This window comes from Astyanax mexicanus, chromosome 15 (assembly GCF_023375975.1).
Source record: "Astyanax mexicanus isolate ESR-SI-001 chromosome 15, AstMex3_surface, whole genome shotgun sequence".
NCBI classification, from domain to species: Eukaryota; Metazoa; Chordata; class Actinopteri; order Characiformes; family Acestrorhamphidae; genus Astyanax; species Astyanax mexicanus.
Genome location: NC_064422.1, coordinates 17,198,413 through 17,224,220, shown reverse-complemented (window position 1 = coordinate 17,224,220; position 25,808 = coordinate 17,198,413). Strand labels below are relative to the sequence as shown.

Here is a 25,808-nt window from a genome sequence, read left to right as displayed (position 1 = left end):
TGGACAGGCTCTTCTTTTTGAAGATTTTTATTATTTTATCCACTTTTGTCAACTCTTCTTTTCTTTGCATTATTTGAGGTCGGAAAGTCGAAAATTTTTATTTGGAATTTATAGCAAAATCAAAGAAACTGATTCAGTGGTCTCCTATTTTTTTCCAGAGCTGTATATGGTGTATGTTTCTGGTTGATATATGGTTATTCATTGGAAGACCTCAATTGATGAAGTCATGTCTATATATTGTATGATAATTTGATAATGTTATCATTGTGACAGGCCTATCTTTGGCTAAGCTCTCTTTCTCTCTCTCTCTCTCTCTCTCTCTCTTTCTCTCTCACTCACTCATGAACTCACTCAACCTTCTTATTTGCTTAGCTCCTCGCTCTCTCTCTCCCTTTCTCTTTTACTCTGGGGGTGCAGTCAGCACTCAGCTCGTCCCGGTTCTCTCCTGAAGGCCACGGTTAGCACCCTTGCTGAAGTGGAGAAGATGAATGGAGGCCTGCAGAACGGCTCCTGCTGCGATGGAGATTTCATCGGCGGAGACGGAGACTTCATGTTCACCTCGGAGTCAGTGGGAGAGGGGCATCCAGGTCAGGCAAAGCTCTAAAACCTCAGTTCAGCTGGAGCTGCAGAGTGGACAGATGTGTTGAAAATGCATGAGTAGCCTTTAGGAAGCTGTAAGAGCTCTGAGCTGCAGTACCTTCAATTGTTTGCTGCATTAGAAATGATACTAAATCATTTACCACTTATTTATCTAATTAAAATACTTATTTTGAACTAAATAAAAGGTAAATATGTTACAATATCACACTCACTGAATAAACATATGGAAAGCATGTAGTAAGAAGTAGATTTCTAGAAATGGAATGAAGCTTTATATGTGTAAATGTAATAACTTATGTATTTAATTACATGGTAATTATATGTAATAGGTTATTACAATATTAGCATTAAGGGATAGGTTTACTGTGGAAACTGTACAGTAGATTGCTAGGAATGGAACAAATATGTGTCTTATGTGTGTAAATGTAATAACTGATATATGTAATTACATTGTAATTATATGTATTAAGTTATTACAATATTAGCATTAAGTTATACGTTTACTGGGGAAACTGTATAATTGAAAAAGAAATTCTATAGTACACTTTTCAGCTCCTCTACTCTGGATACTAGTTGATACTAATATATATATATATATATATATATATATATATATATATATATATATACGACACTAAATCATTTAGCACATGCTTATATAATTAGAACACTTACTTCTAAATAATTAAGTGCTAAATATGTTGCAATATTACATCATTGGCTAAAAATATAAAGAAAAAACAGTAAGAAGTACATTGCTAGGAATGGAATGAAGCTTTATGTGTAAATGTAATAACTGATATATGTAAATACATTGTAATTACATGTATTAAGTTATTACAATATTAGCATTACGGGATAAGTTTACTGTGGAAACTGTACAATTGAAAAAGAAATTCTATAGTACCCTTTTCGGCTCCTTTACCCTGGATACTAGTTGAGATATGATACTAAAATCATTTAGCACTTACTTATCTAATTAGAATACATATTTTAAACTAAATAAAGTGCTAAATATTTTACAATATTACATCACTGGCTAAAAATATAAAAAGGAAATACAGTAAGAAGTAGATTGCTAGGAATGGAATGAAGCTTTATATGTGTAAATGTAATAACTGATATATGTAATTACATTGTTATTATATGTATTAAGTTTTTACAATATTAGCATTAAGGGATAAGTTTACTGTGGAAACTGTACAATTGAAAAAGAAATTCTATAGTACTCTTTTCAGCTCCTCTACTCTGGATACTAGTTGAGATATGATACTAAATCATTTAGCACTTACTTATCTACTTAGAATACTTATTTTTAACTAAATAAAGTGCTAAATATGTTACAATATTACATCACTGGCTACAAATATAAAAAAAAAAAATACAGTAAGAAGTAGATTGCTAGGAATGGAATGAATATGTGATTTATAGTGTAAATGTAATGATTAATATATGCAATTACATGTTATAAGTGATTACAATATTAGGGCTGAAAGGATAAGTTTATTGGGGACACTGTACAATTGAATTTCTTAAAAAAAGAAATTATATAGTACTCTTTTCAGCCCCTCTACTCTGGATACTAGTTGAGATATGGTTGGTCATGGTGGCATGCAGCTTCCTTATGGCATCCTGCAGCACATTTACTCACCCACCTATGTTACAGCTGGGCCTGTAGATCCTGTAGGAGGACAATCTAAACACTGTGTCCTGTTACCCAAATTAAGTCTTAGATATTATTTGGGAATTTTGGGAAAATCACTAGAATGTGCACAGTGTCCTCATGCTATTAGCATAGCCGCCATTTAGATTTTTTTTACGTTTTTTTTGCTAATTCTATGCTAAAATCTCATTCATGTTACTTACATTCCTGTAACTCAAAACACAAAAAGTAACAGGAATGAGTGCGAGTAACAGTAGTGAGTTCCAGTAAGAGGAATGAGTGCCATGAACAGGAGTGAGTTTTTGTCATAAATAGCAATTATTTGAACATGCAGTCAAACATTTCTTTAAAATAAAGACTTTCTTGAGAGGAAATCAAAGTGGAGAATTAGTGGACTTGCTTTTAAACATGCTTTTTAAATGTCACGTGAGTTTTGTAACCGTCTTCAGGTTAGAAACCTTGTAAAAAAATTAAGTAAAGCTGCCTAAGATTGACCAGTACATGTTTAGAATAGATTAATATATGTGTTATTAGATTCAGAGTTCAATTTAATAAAAAAAATAATAAGTGCTCATATTATGGGATACAGACTTCCAGCACAAGAGTGTTCCAGGCAGAACCATCTGATAGGAGCACATCACTCTACACCTCAGGCTGATCTAATATTTCATCTAATTCCTACAGTAAAGGTCAGTGAGGGTCACAGTTAGGAAGAGAAACTCAGGAATCAGAAAACACTACAAACAGTGCAATCAGTTATAATGCTTCATAATCTCTGATTGAAAGTGTGTGGAATGGTATTGGAAACAGTATCAAAACTCCAAAAATGCAATGCAATGCAAAACCTGCAGGAACTGTGTGAGAATACTCAAGCTGCATGGCATGGATTATCTCAGTACACCATTAGGAACTTCTACAACTTCCTGTTGGGATGACTGGCATGTTGTGTTACATATTTTATTTAGTTTTATACAACAGTTAGTTCTGGCCTTACAATCTGATTGGTTGAGAAGTGTTCTAACGTGCTCATATTTGTGATAACAGCACGGCCTTCTCACACTAAGGCTGAGACAGAAATGGCTCCCAATTTACTATCTAGGGCACTATTGAGTATGTCGGCCATTTTTCTTTGAGTGTCCGAATCGTAAGGGGGGATTCGAACATGATTTTAAGGCACTAAAAACTCCCATAAGGCATCATGATTTATAGTGAACATCGCTGCTTACTAAGCAAGCTAAATGTGTCCCAAAATGCATTGCGGGTCTCGCTACTTAGCAACAGACATCCGAACAAACAGAGCGGACAGTGAGTAAACAGGGTTGCCAGATTGTTACTGTGGGATTCAGATAAAACCAATTCACTGGGTAAAATGTGTTTCAAATCCACCAAAATACTGAGAAAACCACTAAAACAGCTGATGTTCATCGTATCAACAATATTACAGGGTTTATTCCAACATGATCTTTAATAAAATATCTAAATATAAATATTTCTGCTCCCTCATCTCCATTTGTCTTCATATCTTTTTGGAATTTGAATCTGGCAGATGTTCTTTATATTGTTTCAGAATGTAAAACATATGAGGGCTGATAGAAATGAAAATAATCTTTCCTAACAACTCTATAGACTAGGCAAAGTTAATTGAGCTTCACATACAGAATTAGTGTGTAATTAAGCATTATACAACAGTTAGTTCCGACCTCACAATCTGATTGGTTGAGAAATGTTCTAGCCGTGCTGATATATGTGATTACATCACGGCCTTCTCACCCTAAACTTGTACCACTCCGCCGACACGTTGCCGAGTAACGGCGTATACACACAGGACACCCACAGCAGCAGCGTTAGCTTAGCACAGGCTAGCGCTCAGCCGCGGCACGCTCGCCTGCAGCTCTGGCTCGTCTTTTGCGGAAAAAGGGAAAGAAAATCACTCGGTTACTGCTGTCTGACAGCCAGAACGATAACTTAACCAGCCAGGCTAGGCTAAGTTACGCTAAGCTAATGCTGAGCTAAAGCAAGCTACGCTAACCTAACCACAGTCCAGCCGGCTATAGTTAAAACCAACACCACCCAGCAAAAACAAGCAGAAATGCTCAAAAAATGCGCAGCTTTCACCTGTAGACGGCTCCACGGAGCAGGAGAGGAGAGTATTAGCGTTATTTCACACTCCTAACGTTACCATCTTCACTATTCCCAATTTTGATTTCAAGCTAACTTTTGTGGTGTTAGTCTGTATGTTCTATGCACCGTTTTGTAGTTAAGTTTCAGTTCTGTTACAGTTTTTGTGGAACTACTTTTTGGCAGAAGGCTCAATCCATATTAAAGCATATTTAAACTGAATTTCTTAAAGTTCTTCAATTTATTTTCTTTATTCATTTTGTAAAAAAAAAAAAAAAAAAAAAAAAAAACTGTCGTTTAAAAGCAATAGAACACTTGAGGTTGTGTGTTATTGCAAATGATCTACAAAAAAAAAAAGACCAAAAAAGACTCGCTTTCGGCTCGTGCCTACAACCAAATCACAGCCGGGACGTTATTCGCGATATCACACAACCTTGAGAGTTCTATTGCTTAATTACACACTAATTCTGTATGTGAAGCTCAAACAACATTGCCCAGTGTATAGAGTTGTTAGGAAATATTATTTTTATTTCAAGGTTTTAAGTCATATTGAACCATTTCTAATCGGCTCTCATATCTCTTACATTCTGTATAAATATAAAGAACATCTGCCAGATTCAAATTCCAAAAACATACAAAGACAAATGGAGATGAGGCAGCAGAAATGGAGATAATATAAAAAAATGTTTAAAGGCGTTTTTGTCTCAATCATAACTTTAATGTTCTGATTGGTTTCATTCTTTTGCAGATAAGATCTGTGATCAGATCAGTGATGCAGTGTTGGACGCTCACCTAAGGCAGGATCCGGATGCTAAAGTGGCCTGTGGTAAGAGAATTAAATAAGATAATTTGATGAGTTTCAATAACTGACTGTATGCAAAGGATTTTTATACTTTACAGTTTCCTCTACAGGTGCTGTGCTAAATAATGCCCCTCTACCAGAAATGAACTCCCTTTGAGTAAATGCTGTTGTTGTGTATTACAATGAATGTAACAGAATCCCCTCATATTTATTATATTTTTGTAAATAAATAAGAAAATCATAAAGCAGAACAGTAGAGCAGGAAAACAGTTAGTTTAGTTTTATACTAAATTCAGTGCTACCTGAATGCTACTGAGGAATGTGTGTGTGTGTGTGTGTGTGTGTTCAGAGACGGTATGTAAGACGGGTATGGTGCTGCTGTGTGGAGAGATCACGTCTCGTGCCAATGTAGACTACCAAAAGATCGTAAGAGACACCATTCGCCATATTGGATACGACGACTCAAACAAAGGTATGTGCATTTTTGTCATTCTTACATTTTACAGATCATCAAACAAACTTTAATATCATATATACAAAGCACTTATTGGAAAATGGAAAATAATGGAAAAAAAAACCAATCTAGCCCTGTGTGAAAAAGTCTTTGTCCCTAAATCTAATAACTTGGTTGTGCCACTCTTGGCGGCAACAACTGCAATCGAACATTACTAATAACTGACAACGAGTCTTTCACATCTCTGTGGAGGAATTTTGTTTTAATCTTCTTTACAGAATTTTTTTAATTCAGCCACATTGGAGAATTTTCCAGCATAAACAGCCTGTTTAAGATCAGCCACAGCATCTCAATCACTTAGACCTTGACTAGGCCACTCCAAAACCCTCATTTTGTTGTGGTTTAAGCCAATCAGAGGTGGATTTGTTTGTGTGCTTTGAATCATTGTCCTGCTGCAGAACCCAAGTACGCCTGAGCTTGAGGTCACAAACGGATTAGATATTATATATATAACAGGTTAGATATTCTCCTTCAGGATTGTCTTGTAAACAGCAGAATTCCTGGTTTTATCAATTACAGCAAGTTGTTCAGACCCTAAAGCAACAAAGCAGCCCCAGACCATCACACTACCACCACCATGTTTTACATTCAGTATGATGTTGTTTTTCTAAAATTATGTGTTAGTTTCCCGCCAGATGTAATTTTATAATAAACAGATGTTTATTTTATAATAAACATATATTTTTATCAGTATCTGCACGTGTCTGCAATTCTGTGCTAACCATGACAGTCTTTTTCGCCTTTTTGGTCAAAATAGATATACTTTTTGACCAGTCTCTTTTTTATTGTTGAATCATTAACACTGACCTTAACTAAGAAACCTAAGACCTGTTCTTTAAATGTTGTTATGGGTTCTTTTGTGACCTCCTGGATGAGTTGTACATGTCCTTTTGGAATAATTTCGGATGAGTCTGTGAATGTTTTGTTCACATTAGCTTAGCTTGTTCAAAATAAACCTGAAACTTGGACAGCACCTTGATTCGCCCTGTTATCTCTGCAATTTGTAAACATTTTTACAGCTTAATTTTATTTTTATTTTGATTACAGACCAAAGCAGAGGAACCAAAATCTAATGTGTGCAGTTTTTGAATCCTTCTTCAGTTATTCAGAAGTACACTTGCTAGATCTCTTTTATTTTAATAAGTGGTATTGCATTTCTGTCTGGATGTGGAAACAGACAAAACCTCTGTTTTTAAAAATATCAGGATGTGGGGGTGTGATTAAAAACAAAGTTTGCTTGATAGATAAACTGCTACAATAACGACTGAATTAAGACTGAATAAATATAATAAACTGAATGTTCCTCAGGGTTCGACTATAAGACGTGTAATCTTCTGGTGGCTCTGGAGCAGCAGTCTCCGGACATCGCTCAGGGAGTTCATGTAGACCGGCAGGAGGCAGAGATAGGAGCTGGAGACCAGGTAACACTATAAAACTCCCAAGATTATATTTTTTAATCAGTGCAGACTGCACAAAAAACTTATTTTAACATCTAATATAATCTAAATTCCAAACAATATCAACATTTAAAAAAATAATTATACAGTGCTTATATAACTAATATTGTCAGGAGCTTTCTAAATAGGCTAATAACAGGGGCATAAATAGGCTAATAACAGGGTGGTAAATTGACTAATAACAAAGGGAAAAATATGCTAATAATAGAGGGATACATAGGCTAATAACAGGGTGGTAAACAGACTCATAAAATGGATAATAAATATGCTAATAACAGTGTGTTAACTAGTCTGATTTCAGGGTGGTAAATAGGCTAATATCAGGATGGTATGTAGGCTAATATCAGTGTGATAAATAGGCTAATAAGAATGTGATAAATAGGCTAATATGAAGGTGATGAATGGGCTAATAAGAGGCTAATAAATGGGCTAATATCAGGAAGGTAAATTGGCTAGTATCAGGGTGGTAATGAGGCTAATAACAGGGTGATAAATACACTAATAACAGGGTGGTAAATAGACTAATATTAGTGAGCATCTGAGCATTTTTCCTATTTCCTATATCTCTCTCTCTCTCTCTCTCTTTCTTTCTTTCTAGGGTCTGATGTTTGGCTACGCTACAGATGAGACGGAGGAGTGTATGCCTCTCACCATCATGCTGGCGCACAAACTCAATGCTAAGATGGCTGAACTCAGGCGTAACGGCACTGTTCCCTGGCTGCGACCAGACTCCAAGACACAGGTCAGACCATAAACCTAAATAGAGACACTTTTTTTTGACAGTTTGGACTTTCTGACCAATTGCAGGAAGCTGAGGCAGGCTATCATCACCCAGAAAACAATAGAAGAAGTAAAAGAAGCGGTGTTGTGCAAAAATGGACTCCCCTTGGCGTGCAGGCATATCAGACAGCAGTTTGGGTACAAAAGATTACTCTGGTAATTCCTGTATCTACTGTAACTGTAGATTAACTCAGCTTTCTAAACAGAAATAAAAGGAATCCAAGAGGAATCTGTAAGATTATTCTGTCTGCCATTGAAGGGAGTTGGATTCTGGCAGGGAGGTGGATTTCGGCACAACACCTAGAAAGCTGACTTGCCAAATTGACAATACAACAAGATTCAACACTGCAGTCAAGGTCCAGGGGTGCCTGTTCATGTGTGGTTCTTCCATTCATAATAAAAAAAATACATATTTATAATAATGTTAAATACCTTTATATATTAATGTTTGCTGTACACTTGTAGCATATATTTGAGTCATTGCTTAAATATTCGTTACACTACATGACTTGTGGCCGGACAAAGCCAAATTCTGTTGTCATGGTGATGCTACACCCCACCCCTCCCCCAGCAAGGAATACGCTGCAACATCATGTGTGCTGGTGCGACCCAGTAGCTAGGCTACTAGTTAAACAATTGCCGAAACATGGAAGCATCTGGAAAACGTAAAGCCAAACGCAAATATGAAAATGAACTCAGAGTGGAAGAATTTTATTTTTTACTGAGCAGTAAGTTATGCGAAATTCATTTCACAAATTTCCTAACTATGTTTTAAAGCTTTCAATCTTTAGTGCTACCTTACGTTACTTCTCTTCATGCCAACATGGACCATGAGTTTCCAAAAGGTACAGAATTCTGCAAGCACAGGCCGAACACTTTTAAGTCTTTAGGGTTTCATAAGTTAATTACACAATAGGTCATGCTTGCCTCCTGACAGATGGCATGGTATATTGCTTGTGTTAAAAAGCCATATAAATAAATAAATTCATAACCTCTGAATTCTAGTAGCAATGTATTTTTTTCTTGCTCTTTACTTTGCTCTTACCCACTAGCAGTGACAGAATGTTGTAAAATTCTTTATTGAGCTATATATGAATATAACTGCAATGTGAAACCAAAACTAACTGGACTACATATACAGTCTACAAAGTTGCAAACACATCCACATTGAATTGGATTTTTTTTTTTACTATGAAATCCATGCCATAACATGAATATTAGTGTTTTTCACTTACTCATGGTCAAATTTAAGCAGACAACACTCAATATTCCTGCACAAAATGATGGGATTGATACTAAGAAATTATTTAAATCATCTTATAACAAAATACAGAAACTCATTCAGCGTGCTACACTCATACACTCACTACTACACACAGCCACACATTAATCCAACACACCCTGCTCCCTCACGCTACACACACCAGAATACCCGCTGGCACGGTTCTGAAACTGAAACAGAACCCAGCTATTTTAGACTTACTGCACTATCAGTGACCTATCACAGCTAACGTGACACGAGACATCAATCACTCCACTGTAGCAAATATGGGAACGCAGCAGAAGAACCTACTAACCTTACAGTATCTGAGTGTAGACGCTGTTTAGAGCTGTAGTTACTACCACTCCACAAACTGGCTGTTTTCAAGCAGACAGGTAAAAGTTGTTGTAAAGGGCTAGGATGGTAATGTTAGCTTCGCTAAGTTAGCTCTAGCATTTGTTAGTTTATTAAACAACGTACTGTTTTTCTGTGTAATTTTCACTTGCGTGTGACTGTCACTTGCAATGCTGAGGTACAGGTGCAAAAAAATAGAATATCATTGAAAAGTTACTGTATTCCAGTAATTCAGTTCAAAAATGTGAAACTCATATAATTTACATATATATTACACACAGAGTAATCTATTTTAAGCGTTTATTTTTTTATTGATGATGATTATGATTTACAGCCAATGAAAACCCAAAAGAAAACTACAATAGTATATAAGACCAATCGGAATTTCCTCAGTGTGGCAAGTCCTGCTGGAAAATGAAATCTGCATCTCCATAAAAGTTGTCAGCAGAAGGAAGCATAAAGTGCTGTAAGATTGAACACTGCACTTTAGACTTGATAAAACACAGTGGACCAACACCAGCAGATAACATGGCTCTCCAAACCATCACTGATTGTGGAAACTTCACACTAGACCTCAAGCAGTTGTGTCTCTCCACTCTTCCTCCAGACTCTGCGCCCTTGATTTACAAATGAAATGTAAAATTTACTGATGGTCAGTGATGGTTTGGAGAGTCATGTCATCTGCTGGTGTTGATCCACTGTGTTTTATCAAATCTATAGTCAGTGCCGTGTTTTCCTGTAAAATCTTACAGCACTTCATGCTTCTCTCTGCTGACAACTTTTGTGAAAATGTGGATTTTATTTTCCAGCAGGACTTGGCACTTTGCCCACACTGCAGAAAGTACCAATTGGTCTAATATAATATTCAAATTTTCTGAAACCTTTACATTTAAAATAGATCACTCTGTGTGTAATACATTTATATGATATACAGATAGTTTCACATTTTGAACTGAATTACTGAAATAAAGTAACCTTTTTTTAATATTCTATTTTTTAGGTGCACCTGTAAGATTAGGATTACAATAGGCCAAGTACTGGCCAAATTTGTCACAGGTTTTCATTACAAAAATACAAATTATAAGTTGTAGCCACAGCTGCAATCTAACATAAGAGGAAGCACAACAGTTTGAATTAAAAAAAAAAAAAGAAATCATACCAAGAAGTTGGTTTGAACTATTTGGTCTTTTGTTTTCTTTAGTGTTCTTTTGTTATGTTCTTTTATTTTTGGCCAATTAATTTAACTTGTGGCAGAACTTTCTAACAAGAAGCATTTGAAATAGAACTGCCATCTAGGTGATGCACAAAAGAATAACTGGTGCATATATTAAAATTGTTTGTAAAGGGATAATAAATGAGCCTAAACAGGTTTGTCTGTCTGTCTGTCTGTCTGTCTGTAGGTGACAGTGCACTACTCACAGGAGAACGGTGCGCTGATTCCTCGGAGAGTTCACACCATCGTTATCTCCGTCCAGCATGACGACTATGTGACTTTGGATGAGCAGAGGGAGGTGCTGAAGGAGAAAGTGATCAAGGCCGTGGTTCCAGCCAAATACCTGGACAAGAAGACCGTCTACCACCTTCAGCCCAGCGGCCGCTTCGTCATCGGAGGCCCTCAGGTGAGCCTGCTGACCAGACTCTCGGATTAGACCTGCAGTAAATAAACAAAAACACTTTATCTCAGCTTCGTTTTTTTTTTATCATGATGCTGATTACTTTAAACTAAACCTTGGGTAAAATGCAGATGAGCAGCAGTGTTCTTTTTGGAGAGCAGTGTCTTGAAGCACTGCCATGAACACCCTTGTTGTTCAGTGTTCTCCTAATGATGGATTTATGAACATTAACAAGGGGGAAAGGCCTTTAGTTGCTTAGAAGTTACGCTGGGTTCTCGCTGACTCTTGCATGTTCTAGTTTTGGAGTGACCTTTGCTGGTGGACACTCCTAGAGGGGTAATAATAGTCTTGAATTTCCTTCCTCCATTTCTGCACATTTGCACACACAGATCCATGTATATCTGCTTCAAAACACCTGAAGCAAATTTCACCATCAAATGATCCGCTAATCCTAAAGGTCAACTCGCTTTTTTTACTCACATACATGAAATACTGTATATTTTTCCTCAATAAATAAATGAGCAAATTTAAACGTTTTGTCTCTTTTGTTTGATTTAGTTTAACTTATCTACTTTTAGGACTTCTAATGAAAATTTCTAAAGGGTTCACAAGCTTCTAAGCACCTCTACAGTTCTGGAAAAAAGTAAGAGACCACTTAATAATGATGTTTTTCCTTGATTTTACCAAATTGAAAACCTCTGGAATATAATCAAGAGGAAGATGGATTATCAAAAGCCATCAAACCAAGCTGAACTGCTTGAATTTTTGCACCAGGAGTAAAGCAGCATAAAGTTATCCAAAAGCAGTGTGTAAGACTGGGGGAGGAGAACATGCCAAGATGCATGAAAACTGTGAATAACAACCAGGGTTATTCCACCAAATATTGATTTCTGAACTTGTTTTCTTTGCATTATTTGAGGTCTGAAAGCTCTGCGTTTTTTTTTTTGTTATTTCAGCCATTTCTCATTTTCTGCAAATAAATGCTTTAATTACAATTTTTCTATTTGGAATTTGGGAGAAATGTTGTCTGTAGTTTATAGAATAAAACAACAATGTTCATTTTACTCAAACATGTAGCTATAAATAGCAAAATCAGATTAACTGATTCAGAAACTAAGGTGGTCTCTTTTTTTTTCTCCAGGGCTGTACTTATAGGGGCACAAAAACACTGTGCAAAGACATGTGACCATCAGAGAGGTCAAGAGTGTTAACAAAGTCTTTATAGGCAAGTCTGTTTACTCTGCGGCCATCTTGGCAACACTGCCAGGCACTTAAATCCTCTCCGACAAGACCAACCTCTTGTCTATTCGAAGGGGAAGGGACCAAAATACTGGAAACCAAAGGTCTAATTACCAATTATTGTGTTTTTTTTGTCTTGTTATGGCTACTGCACTTGCGCATATCTCCATAGCAAGGGGGGCTTTTTAACCAGCAGCCTGACTTTTCATCCTTATAGGCACTTTTTGTTAAAGGGCAGGACTTTATTCATAAACAGGTGCCATGATTAGCATCACTGAACTCTGAATCATTGAATTGATACAGTGGTCAGTGTCCGCTTGTCTCCTCACTAATAAATGCTCTGGTGTTAAAACCACAGGCACTGCAGACTGCAGTCTATCAGTTTATTTACCCCATCAACGGAAGGGGATCACCACAGAGCCACCGCTGATCAGGATGGACCATTTTTATTGCAGCAGGGTCCTTCACATGTTTATAGCATGGATTATTGTGTAGTTCTCACTTTTATCTTATCCTCCTGATCCAGGGAGATGCAGGAGTAACAGGACGTAAGATCATTGTGGACACTTACGGAGGCTGGGGGGCTCATGGAGGCGGGGCATTCTCTGGGAAAGATTATACCAAGGTGGACCGTTCCGCTGCCTACGCCGCCCGCTGGGTTGCCAAATCCCTGGTGAAGGCCAAGCTGTGCCGAAGAGTGCTGGTTCAGGTGAGATGTTAACACTGAACACTAAAGTTAAAGCAAGAAAGTAAAGTTTAGGGAAATCTTTCTAGCGTTTGTAGTTTTAAATGATCAAATAAATAAATCCTTCAGAGTTTCAGGGTTAATATAGAACTTTTGTTCTGATAAAAGCTGAATTGTAATGTCTTGGGTGTACTGTTCTATCAGATTCAAACGGTTTTGAGCTAGTTTGACTGCTAGTTTGTGCTAATGCTGCACTAGCAATTCAAAACGAGACCAGTAGCCACCATGCTAGCACCACAATAGTAATGTTGGGTGAGGCCAGTAGTTCTCCTTGGTACTCAAAGTTCTCCATTACAGGGTTAGTTAGCAACTTATCATGTTAGCATTTAGTTGAGTTTTGCTGACTGAGTAAGTATGCTGAGTGAATAAACTGAGATATTTAATAGTTGTGTTAATATCGTCGCTATCCAATCTCCATTTTGTCGATTTTTATATTCATAATTTTTTTATACTATTTTATACTTTTTATACTTAATAATACAACTATGATTGTATTTCTGCAGTTATCTGACTATTCTAATGGTCACTTAGCTCAGATTAGGCTTAGAAATCTGATTAAGAAATCTGATTTAAAGAAATGTGCTGTCATTTCTTAGTAATCAGATTTCCCGGAACATGTATACACTTGCTCTGATTTCTTTCCACTTTTCTTAGACCGACATATCCAGAAACAGTGTAGAGCTAAAAAAGAAAAAAAGCATATTGTCACAAATGAGGAGGGTGGACATAAGTGCTGATATATTTAAATTATTTTAATAAACAAGATAAATAAAAACAAAACAGAAAACAAAACACAGGTAGCGCAAAAAACTCACAAAAACAAGACTAGAATATATATTTAACAAAGACTAAGAAAAACTAAGGAAACTCTAAAACATAACTGTTAACATAGAATAACTAGTAGTGCTGGGTTCGGCAACACTGATGCGTCGGCACATGCGCCGAGCTCCTACAGCAAACCCCGCATCGGTGCGCGTATCGGTTCCAGCAAGTCACATGACTGATACAGGAACTGTTTCGAAAAAGGACACTAATGTGCCAAACTGTGTTTATAAGGAAGCGCATCTGTCTGGATGCATCTGCCAAAAAAATCACTGCACTTTAGCGGTACATCGAGTTTTTCATCCAAAACTATAAAACAGCCTCAAGGAAAATGAAAGTTTTCTGCTGTGTGGGATCATTTTGATCTTACATCGAAAAATAAAATATTTGTTTTAATTGCGTTGTTGTTTAGTCGGCTTCCTTTCAGAGCTTCAACTTGATCGATCTGAATCCAAATTCATCTTAAATTGACTCTCAGCTTACTATTCATATATTATGTTCTGCAGGTTAAATGTCACATTTGTTTGACAGAACTGTCATATTTAAACAAATCCAGCTCCTCAATGCTGAGGCATTATAGGGCCAAACATGAGAATGAAGTCCCAGAAAGACCCAGGATGAACTCAACTAGGTTGCCTGTAGGGATTTTTAAGGTCCAGTAGGTGTCAGTATTCAGTGACACAGTATCGACACAGTATCAATACAGTTTCCCTATGGGTCGAAACGCTTCATGATCTACCCATCACTACTAGAAAACACAAAGAATACAAAATGAACAATCTAGGAACACTTACTAAGATAACAAAACAACAGACCTGGAGTGAAGAAACAGAAATTTAAGGAATACTACAATCTACAAAGCCAATACACATACATAAAGAGGACAAGAATACAAACGACTTGACAAGAAAACTCTCATACATAAGGCTATATATACACAAGGAGGGTGAGAACCGGTAATGAGGGGGCGGGTTACAAACAAGACACAAGGTGACAACACTAATGGCTAGGAGGGAGCTAGGGCGGAGACTGGGACCATGTGCTTACAAAAGGCTAAAGGTGTGACACATATCTTCATCTTTGCATCAGTACAGAGGAGGCTGCAACATGGAAACACTGCGTTCTATTAAAAAAAAAAAATATATATATATATATATATATATATACATTTGTCAGTAAAGTTCAGTAAGAGTTCATGTCTACATAAAGCCACAGCAGAAAGTTTGAAGTTTACATCAGAGTGAAAATATTGCAACTGGTGGCAAAATAGAAATCTGGGCGCAGTTTTCCAAAAAACATCTTAACATGGACAGAGAGAGTGCTCAGTGTAAGGCTCGCTCGACCATCTAAGAATTATTTTGGTAACTAAGAACCCTTTGGGGAACTCAGTGCTGATTATTGCAGAGTTTTCTCATTTACTGATTAGCCAAATGCATGTAAAATTGATGAACAAATTACTAACAAAAGCAGATTTTCTGCAGTTATCAGATTATTGGGTACAATTAAACACAGACTGATCAGATTAATACTTTACACACACCTGCAACACACATACTGCAACCAGCCAGCAGAGGCGCTAGACCTGTGGTGGCTTCACTGTGAAATCTGAGATGCTTCACTGTTCAAAACCTGCAATTCTTGAAGAAAAACTTTAAAAAGTTACATGTCATTAAGTTTTGACAGACAGTGTAAGCACTTATTAAAATTATTATATAATTTCCTTTAAACACCTGCATGCTTTGAGATGTTGGTGTTCTGCCTGATGAACGTACTGTTTGTCTTTCTTGTTGGCTTCAGGTGGCGTACGCCATTGGAGTAGCTCAGCCTCTCTCCATCTCGCTGTTCACCTACGGCTCCTCCCACAAAAATGAGAAGGAGCTTCTACAGATTGTCAATAAGAACTTCGACTTGAGGCCTGGGGTCATCGTCAGGTAAGATATACCTGTGCATACTTCCTGAGGATTTATCATTTATAGCAGGACGAATAAGAAGCTGAAGAAATGTATCCAACCAGTAACAGAGTCCTGTGGGAAGTGTCCTGTGTATAAAGGATAAGGATAAGCTTCTGTCTATGACTTTACATCTACAAGGTGTAGAGTATCTAGGTAGGAGTGTCTAATAAAGTGCACAGTGAGTGGACACAGTGTTTAAAACCTCCAGCAGCACTGCCGTGTCTGATCCACTCATACCAATGCAGTGATATGGATTTTAGTTCAGCAATATTCTTGGGATATGTGGTGAGAATCGCTCTCTGGAGGTCATGAGGCCACAGAATCTCAATTGGGTTGAGCTCAGGACTCTCCAGAAGGTAAATTTTCTTTTGTTGAAGCCATTCGGTTGTTGATTTACTTCTATCTTTTAGGTCGTTGTCCTGTTGCATCATCTATCCTCTGTTGGGCTTCAGTTGGCAGACATATGGTCTTAGTTTTCCTGCAATAGGATTTTGGCTCTTGCATGTGAATATTCATAAATGCACACATATCGCGAGATGGACAACAGTAAGAAACATTTTAAAATAAAGAAATTTTTACACTAATAACAGTCTTTTCAATCCCAAATGTTACTTTACAACATGTGTACAGCCCTGCTAAGTGCAGTTCAGCCGCCACGGACCTAGTCTTAGAGTCTTTGTAGAATGCCAAATTCACCGGAGATCCTATGTAAACCTATAGTTACACACAGATGTGGGTAGTCCATGTCCAGAAAGTAAAAATCCAACCCCAAGGTTTTGTTGGCTGAGCCACAGCAGAGCCCCCCAGGCAGTTGGAATAGAACCGTTTTTAAAAAAAAAACCATCTACCTATCTTAATTGTACTTCGCTGGTGGTGTTCCATAGACAAATTCTAACCATTTGTTCCTTAGTTCTGAATTACTGGGCAAAGCATACAGTATAACACTGATGTGTTATTCGCACAAATAACACAGGAACGAACTGCCATGTTGTTTCTAGTGCTGTTAATAAGCTCCTATCTGATGAGAAGAGTCACTGCGTGGATTCAGCTCTGCCTGTGGGCGGTAATGAGCCAAGGTGGGCGAGGCCATGAATACTAAATTACAGGTTGATGTAGAAACGGTGCTTTTCCTGATCAACTCGTTCTTGTGCATATTAATATTTTCTTTTATTAGCTACTGCAGACAATATACAACTCAGAAAGACATATAGTATTTCACAAAGAACAAGAAGAAGTGGAGAAAAAGTTTTAGCAGAAGTACAACTTTAAGTGTGCAGGATCTACAGCCCCAGCTGCAACATAGGTATATACATATATATGTGTAATTTTTTGTTAATGAGTGTATAACACTGGTTCACTCTGTGTCGTCAGGGATTTGGATCTGAAATGGCCGATCTATCAGAAGACAGCGTGCTACGGACACTTCGGCAGGAAAGAGTTCCCCTGGGAAGTGGCCAAGAACCTCAACTTCTAGTGATGTGTCGTGTGTGTGTGTGTGTGTGTGTGAGTGTGTGTCTCAGCACCGTGTATATACTCGGCACGTGTGGATGTGTATCATCTCTCTTGCGTGTGTGTGTGTGTGTGTGTGATTTAATACAGGAGTGACGTGTGCAGCTGTCTGTCACCATGATCCGAGAGAGGCAGCTGAGTCTGAACGTGTACATTTGTGTGTGTATGAGAGCGTGTGTGTGTGTGTGTGTACGAGTGTGTGTGTGTTGAATGTAAAAAATAAACTTCTAAAAGTAATCCTGATCATGAGTTGGGTGTGTGGTGGTGGTGTCAGTGATCTACAGTTTGGATACCAAATACAGTAACACAGTTAGACATGCTGCAGCTTACACACACACTATATGGACAAAAGTATTGGGATGCCTGCTCATTGATTGTGTGGAATGTGTGAGTTCCAAGAAACATCTTAATACTTAACACATTAAGTTATATTATTAAGGGCTTCCCCCAGGGATTAGTGTTAGGGCTATCCTGTTTAGCATTAGTACAGTTCAGCTTTGTCCATCATCTGTTTTCATTGCTACACTGATGACACGTGGTCTGTGCATGTGCGGCACCTCTTGTGGCCACAAGAGGGAGGCATTGTAACACTGTTATACAGTCTAGGGCAGGGATTCTCAACCTTTTCTACCTTATGGCCCACTTGTTTACAACTTGAAAGCGTCAACGCCCCCCTAATAATAATAATAATAATAATAATAATAATAATAATAATAATAATAATAATAATAATAATAATAAAATATCTAAAAAAATTGGATGGTGATTTAGGCTTTCCAAATATAGTACATAAACTTCATACTGGAAACATGCTCTAATATTGTGCTTCTTTTGTATTTTGAAGTTTAAATATACATATAAGAGTAGCAAGGTTTGACAGGGTAGCAGAACTCGACAGAACACCTGATGACTCAGCTCGCCGTGTGGGCGTATCCGTGTGGGTGTATCCGTGTGGGTGTATCCGTGACGTTTTTTTTAATTCAAATGATGCAACAGTAGACATGTAGTCAATCATAAGTTTAAGATTTTTAAATCAACCTCAAAGTGATCTATAGTTCTATAAATCCGTTTTCAGCTTCTCCTCCGTGGTTTAAAGGCAGCTGTTCTGTGTGTAAGAGGCTCACAGCTGAACTGTTTAGCCGGAAAGTCTCATGCAGCGGCTCTCTATTTAAATGAATAGGATGCGCTGTGCTTGTGGACGGGGAGAGAATGCGTCTAACACTAAAATTTGATCTCAGGTCGTGGGCCACAAAGTATCGTTCTGCGGGCTGCAAATGGCCTGCAGACCCCTAGAGGGTGCTTCGCGGCCCCCTGGTGGTTCGCGGCCCCCCGGTTGAGAAACCCTGGTCTTGGGGACTGCTGGCAAAATTACACATTTTTTCTGTTCCTGAATGAAGTCAGGAAGTCCGCAGGCTCTGTAGAAAAAACACAAACACAATATTTTCTTCAAGAGTAGTGACTCTGTCTTTTATATATAAATAATATAATATATATATAAAATAGAAATACAGTAGCTGGTAAACACAGCTGAGCTCTGGTACTCCAAGTACTCCAGTACTGGTGGGACGACCTTTTTGGACAAAATGAAAATACTGCCTAAAACCTGCTGTATTTCTGGTGCTTTATGTTCAATGAGGACTCAATGAAGGCAGTCTGAGACACACTTAGCCTGGGAGAAGGGCTTCTTAACTTTCAATAGAACTCAAATCAAATGCGTTTTTTTTTTCATAACTGATGTATGTTGTCGCAAAAGCAGTTTTTTAGTAGCAAGACAGAGAAGCAAGACAAAAAAATTAAACACACACCACTGAACCCCCATTGAGCGGGGAGGTAAGAAAAGGTAAGGCTTGTTGTCATTCTTCCAAATTAAACTTATTTTATCTTTTATCTTTTTTCAACTCTGAATCTAATAACACATATATTTAACTATTTAAAACATATACTGGTTACTCTCAGGCAGCTTTACTTGATTTTTACAAGGTTTCTAAGCCGAAGATGGTTACAAAACTCATATAAAATAAAATAAAAAACTTGTTTGAAAGCAAGTCCACTAATTCCTGTGATGTTCTCTCAAGAATGTCTTTTTAAAGGTATTTTCTATTTTAAAGAAATGGTTGACTGCATGTTCAAATAATTGACATGTATGACTCCTGTTACTGGAACCCATTCCTTTTACTTTTTATGTTTTGAGTAATAGAAATAAAAGTAACAGGAATTAATTTGTTAGCATAGAATTAGCAAGAACATTAAACATAGCTAAATGGCGGCTATTCTAATAGCATGAGGACACTAAGCACATTCTAGTGATTTTCCCCAAATTCCCAAAAAGATCTGAGAATTAATTTAGGTCACAGGAATAAGTGTTGAGGTGATCCTTCTCAGTCATAGTTACAATAAGATAGAAAATATATAGAAAAATAAATGAGGGAACTTAATTTTGATCTTCCCATGATCTCCAGAAGAACTAGCTGATGTAACTTCCTGTAGATTGTGTGACTTGTAGAGTAATCCAGATTTTTTAGATGGGGTAATGTGTTACAGTAACAGGACTGAACAGGAGTGAATCCCAGGGACACAACTAAATTGTGTATTTTAAATTAGGTAGGTGCATTGGTGGAATTTGGAGTACCACACAGCAATGCAAAAATAAATACGTCTCTAAAGAATTTTCATAATTATATTTAATGGTAATGGTTATAGTTAGAGGGTGGGGACAGGTAAGGAATGCAATTTTTTCAGTGGTGTGGTGTAAGTGGTATTTTATTATACTTTTGCATTTAAGTCAATGTACATGTTATTTCCTGGGGACAGAAATGGCACTGAAACGGTGGAAAGGCCCATGTACTATCAAATGTACTATCATTCATACTATAAAGGCTGACCCATGCTCCTTTGTTCAGACAACTTATAAACAAATGTTAAAAAGTCATTATACATCCACATATGTCTAATATATGCCAGTTACCACCAGCAGTGAAAGCAGGTAGAAAACTCTTAGTTAGTTAGAGTTCATATAAACTTCTGTATAGTTGGTAGTGGAGAGTGAGTAGTCCAAGTCCGAGGCTGTTTGCATAAACAGGACGGTGGGTGACTGGGAAGCCTGACTTCCAGAAACTTCCAGAACTACCAGAACACCCATCTGTATCAGGCCAGACATGTGGGCAGATACAAAATCAGAGAAAACACTATCAGAGTGTGGCTAATGACTCCAGCAGATCTGAATATAAAAGCCTAACTAAAGGAAAGGAGCCAGAAGGTAACATAGACATGGAAGAACCCAAAAACACTGGCATTCACCCACTAGATCGTCAACAAACCTGAGTGATTGCATGCAGTGGGTTGTAGTGGACAATAGCACCAGCATCTGCAGCCGTTATCCAAGAGCTATGATGGAATTCAGTTTAAAATGTCAATTTTAGAGCATTTCTACTGGTTTATTCATCATGAGATTCAGATACACAATAAGAAAGAGCTCTTTTTTTAATTGTATTGGATTGTATGTCTCCTCTCTACAGATTTAGCTGACAATGCTGCTGCTGCTGGTTCTGGAGAACCACTTTCCTGAACCCTGTGGTGCTCGGTAGCACAGCCTGCTATGATTTATTGTGGGTGGGGTTTAATCCGCTGCCATGGTTCTGCACGGTTATTGAAAACTCAACAGAGGTGAAACTATGAAGGATGCGTCCAGGCCTCGTTAAATAAACCCCTCGTCAGTGGCCTGGGAAACCCTGTGCACTTCTCCAGCTTACTGGTTCCTCTGGGGAAGCCTGATTCAGGACCTGTCCTCACTGCACTGCTCTGTAATGAACTTATTACTGAAACTGTGCCCTTTCCTCATTAAATTAGCCTCATTTATTAGCCTACATAATGGTTTAGCCAACATACCCAAGCACTGAGGTGCTATGTGCATTGGCAGTCAAGAGGAAGTGATATATATACTTGGTAAATGTGGGCACCCCAAAAAAAACAAAAAAAACATAAATATTTAGTAGATCCTCCTTTTTTACAGTAATAACAGCCTCTAAATGCTTCCTTTAGCTTCCAATAAGAGTCTGGTTGAAGCTTCTGGTTGAAGGTATTTTAAATCATTCTTCTTTACAAAATATCGCCAGTTCGGTCAGGTTTGATTCAGGTTTCTGATCATGAATCAAACCACAGATTTACAATAATATTCAGGTCTGAGGACTGAGATGATCATTCCAGAACATTGTACTTGTTCCTCTGCATGAATGCTAGTAGATTGTGAGCAGTGTGTTTAGTGTTTATTGTCGTTGAAGTCGTCTTGTTGAAGTATCCAGCCCAGGCGCAACTTCAACTTTCTCACTGATTCTTAAACATTGTTCTCAAAAACATGCTGATATTGACAGAAATCCATACAACCCTCAACTTTAACAAGATTCCCAGTACCTGCACTGACCACACAGCCCCACAGCATGATGAACCACCACCAGATTTTACTGTGGGGAGCAGTAAAGTGTTTATCTTGGAATACGGTGTTCTTTTTCCTACATGCATAAATAACCACCCTCCAAATACCTCCATAATTTTAGTTTCATCAGTCCACACACAGCACCTTATTCCAAAATGAAGCTGGCTTGTAAATGTGCTTTAGCTTTAGCATACCTCAAGCGACTCTGTTTGTGGCGTGTGCTCAGAAAAAAGGCTTCTTGTGCATTACTCTCTCATACAGACTCTCCTTGTGTAAAGTGAGCTGAATAGCTGAACGATGCACAGTGACTCCATCTGCAGCAAGATGATGATGTAGGTGTTTGGAGCTGATCTGTGGGTTGACTATATGACTGTTCTCACCATCCTTCTCCTTTGATTATCTGAGATTTTTCTTGTTCTGCCACTTCAGATCTTAACTAGAACTTAATTTTCTCACTATGTTCCTCACAGTGGAAACTGACAGCTGAAATCTCTGAGATGTGAGATTTTGTATCCTTCCTCTAAACCATGATGTTAAACAATCTTTGTTTTCAGGTAATTTGAGAGTAATTTGTTTTGAGGCTCCCATGTTGCCACTTTTCAGAGAAGATGCAAAGAGGAGAAAAACTTGCATTTGGACACCTTAACCCTTTCTCATAATTGGATTCATCTGTGTATATAGGTCAAGGGTCTTACCAACTAATTTTATGTTCCAATAATTAGTGCTAAAGGTATTTAAATCAATAAAACGACAAGGATCCCCAAATTTATGTACCTGCCTAATTTTGTTTTAAGAATTATTGCACACTTTCTGTAAATCCCATAAACTTAATTTCATTTCTCAAATATCACTGTGTTCTTCTGCTGTACGATATATTTAACTAAGATTTCTGATCCGAACAACCAATGATTTATAAAGGAAAATCATAAAAAAAAAAATTCATACAACTGTATGTATTGGAATTTTACTTTCCCTGCAGCCCACTGGTTCATATTTTAAATGCAAATTTTAAAACTTGCCTTTAGTAATGTAAAGCACATGTGGACCCGATCAAACAGAACCACATACTGAACAAGTATAAATAAGTCTTTCTTGTCCTGTTTAATCCTTAATTGTTGGGGCGTCTCCCAGTCCGGCCTGTCAGAGATGATGGAGTCCTCAGAGTTTGTGCCAGTGACACACACTCACACCCAACACACACACACACACACACACACACACACACACACGCCTGATAGTGTGTTGATACTGGAAGCTTCAGAGGCGCTGATGCCTACCAGGTCCATCAGAACTACACACAGAACACATCTGCAGAAACAGGGCAGCAGAGCAGCCAAAAACATGTAAAAACTCATGTAAATGTACCGTTACCTCAAAATCTTACTTACTCAAGAAGTAGTAAAAGTAAAAATGGTCATCTGAATAATTTGTTGAGTAAAAGTAAGAAAGTATTCAGAGAAAAAAATACTCAAGTAATGAGTTACATTCCTAATTTCATTTAACATTAAAAAATATATATAAAATCCAATCCTTTCTTGTTCTTTGTGAAATACTATAGGTCTCTCTGAGTTGTATATGGATGCTGCACATAAAACTCTTCCTCATGCTCCATTGTCTGCAGTAGCTAGTAAAAGAAAATGTTCAGAAAAACGAGTCGATCAGGAAAAGCATCGTGTCTACATCAACCCGTGAATTAATATTCAGCTCAGTTGAAGCCACGGAGCAACACCCTCTCATCATATAGGAGCTTATTAACAGCAATAGGAACAACATGGCAGTTTGTTCCTGTGTTATTTGTGCAAATAACACATCAGTTTTGTATGCTTTGCCCAGTAATTCAGAGCTAAGGAACAAATGATTGGAATTTGTCTATGGGACACATCAGCAAAGTACAATTAAGATTGACAGGTGTATTTTTAAAACAGTTCTGTTCACACTAGTTAAAAGTAAAAATCCATCCAGATTTTTATTTCTGGACCTGGACTACCCACCTCTATGTTTAAGTAACTATACTGTAGGTTTATATAGGATCTCCAGTGGATTTCAGGTTTTACAGAGACTCTAAAACTTGGTCAGTGGCTGACCTTTACTGAGCAGGGCATTACACATGTTGTAAAATAACATAATGCATTGCAAAGACTGTTATTAGTGTAGAAATGTTGTACTGTTAGCCAATTAGAGGCAATATGATTGCATGTATAAATATTCATGAGCAAGAACCAATATCCTATCGTTCTTCCCCGCCCACTCCTCCACCGGACTAAAGCAGCGTTATATCGGATCACCAGAGCACTTTTTTCCCCACAAAAAACAGCTCACATGGCATTCATTTATTCTAGAGATCACAACTAGGCTTTTTTAAATTAATGAAAAAAAATTGGAATGAGACCTTTAAATTGCGGTTTCTGAAGCTGGTAACTCTGATAAACTTCTCCTGTGCAGCAGAGGGAACTCTTGCACTTCCTTTCCTGATGAAAGCCTGTTTCTGTCCTGATGAGCACCAATTTCATCATAACCTTTTTTATGTTTTTTGTGACTGTTTTTTAAATTTCATGTTTTAAAGCCATTTTTTTCTTTACTCACTTGAGAAGTTATTCCCATAATATGAATTAGAACATTACTCAAATAGGGTTGTTCACTGTATTCAACCAACTCTAGCTCTTCACAACTTTACAACTGATGCTCTCAAACACATTAAAAGGCAAGAAATTGAAATAGTTAACTCTTGATGAGTTCAGAGCACAGCTGTTAACTGAATATATAAAATATATAATATATAAAATATATTCTGGTTTGTTTAACATTCTTTCATAGTCTGGATGACACTAGTATTAATCTACAATCTACAATGCAGAACATTTTGACTTCACTATAGTTATAAATATAATATGAATCTACCACCTTATTAGAAAAACCTACAGTACTATGTTCATGTGCTTCCACACAGTGGCCACTTTACTAGAAACAGACTCTCCACTCCAGGTTGTAGCTCACGCTGTATTGAGACGTGTGCAATACTTCACTGGAAGCGCCCAGAACCGAGCCAGCCTTACATCTCATCAATCCAGCAGATGAAGCTTCTGCAGCTCTGCCAGAACCTTTTTTTTCTGAGTTTGGTTTGAAACATTTCTGTGTGGATTTCTGTAAAACAACGTCTAAAACGTACAACTTCTGCTGTCCCTATATCACCAGACAGACAGGGGCAGTAAGTCTCTCTCTCTCTCTCTCTCTCTCTCTTTCTCAGACTGGTTTCCTGAGCCGTAAAGCTGGTGGACAGATGGAAATCTCAGATGAAGAGGAACTGGTGTGGTAGAAATGTGCGGCTCTAATGTCTGCAGGAACCCGAGGGAAACACCACAGCCATGAGACGTCTCCTTCTCTACGAGCTCTAGAGACGAGTACGCCATTAAATTTAATATCTAGTACCTGGAGAAGCACGTTATGAACGGGTTGTACGAAACATTTGATAAACAAGGAACACAAAGTCACAGAGAGAGAGGGCATAAAGCTGTTTTACAAACATAAAAACGAAACTTTGTCTTTGTAACATTTAACCCTTTGAACCCTAGGCTGTTTTGGTGTGTTTTTTTTTTGTTTTTGTCAGGTCTTATAACACAGTAATTATATCAGACAGACACATGCCCTGATCTCTTTAAAACCAGAAGCCATACGACTGCTCAAAAATATAATAATTTAAAATGTAAAAGGAAGCAGAATTGTCTTATTTTTGTGGAACTGATCACGTTTTAGTCAAATTTTTACTTTTCTTTTTTTTTTTTTACTTATTTTTGAATGTATAGTTTTTTGAATGTATAGAATGTGTTTTTACACCAGTCTCACTGTACGTTCACACCGAACGCGATAAAATCGCTCTGTGTCGCCTGTGCAACAGGCGATGAGTCGCTTGGGGGCGTGTCTCACTCAGAACGAGCTGTCGCTGGTGGGCGCTT

At 37.6% G+C, this 25,808-nt stretch overlaps 3 protein-coding genes across 3 annotated transcripts in view; all 3 read left to right on the top strand.

The window, feature by feature from the left end:
* chst3b (carbohydrate (chondroitin 6) sulfotransferase 3b) overlaps positions 1-25,808 on the top strand; it is a 303,775-nt gene that overhangs the window by 161,544 nt on the left and 116,423 nt on the right. The window lies entirely within an intron of this gene.
* The window catches only part of zgc:92749 (elongation of very long chain fatty acids protein), a 238,241-nt gene that overhangs the window by 96,429 nt on the left and 116,004 nt on the right, over positions 1-25,808 (top strand). The window lies entirely within an intron of this gene.
* On the top strand, positions 388-17,672 carry LOC103028621 (S-adenosylmethionine synthase-like). The gene is made up of 9 exons (XM_049464871.1): positions 388-587; positions 5,130-5,207; positions 5,533-5,655; positions 7,006-7,118; positions 7,753-7,896; positions 10,950-11,168; positions 12,928-13,110; positions 15,766-15,899; positions 17,292-17,672. Exons 1-9 carry the CDS (start codon positions 485-487, stop codon positions 17,392-17,394), a joined length of 1,200 nt encoding a protein of 399 aa, XP_049320828.1. The 5' UTR covers positions 388-484; the 3' UTR covers positions 17,395-17,672.

Coding starts and splice junctions, on each gene's coding strand:
- LOC103028621 (XM_049464871.1), top strand. CDS start 485: ATGAATGGAGGCCTGCAGAACGGCTCCTGCTGCGATGGAGATTTCATC. Junction 7,897..10,949: donor GACCAGACTCCAAGACACAG/GTCAGACCATAA, acceptor GTCTGTCTGTAG/GTGACAGTGCACTACTCACA. Junction 13,111..15,765: donor GCCGAAGAGTGCTGGTTCAG/GTGAGATGTTAA, acceptor TGTTGGCTTCAG/GTGGCGTACGCCATTGGAGT.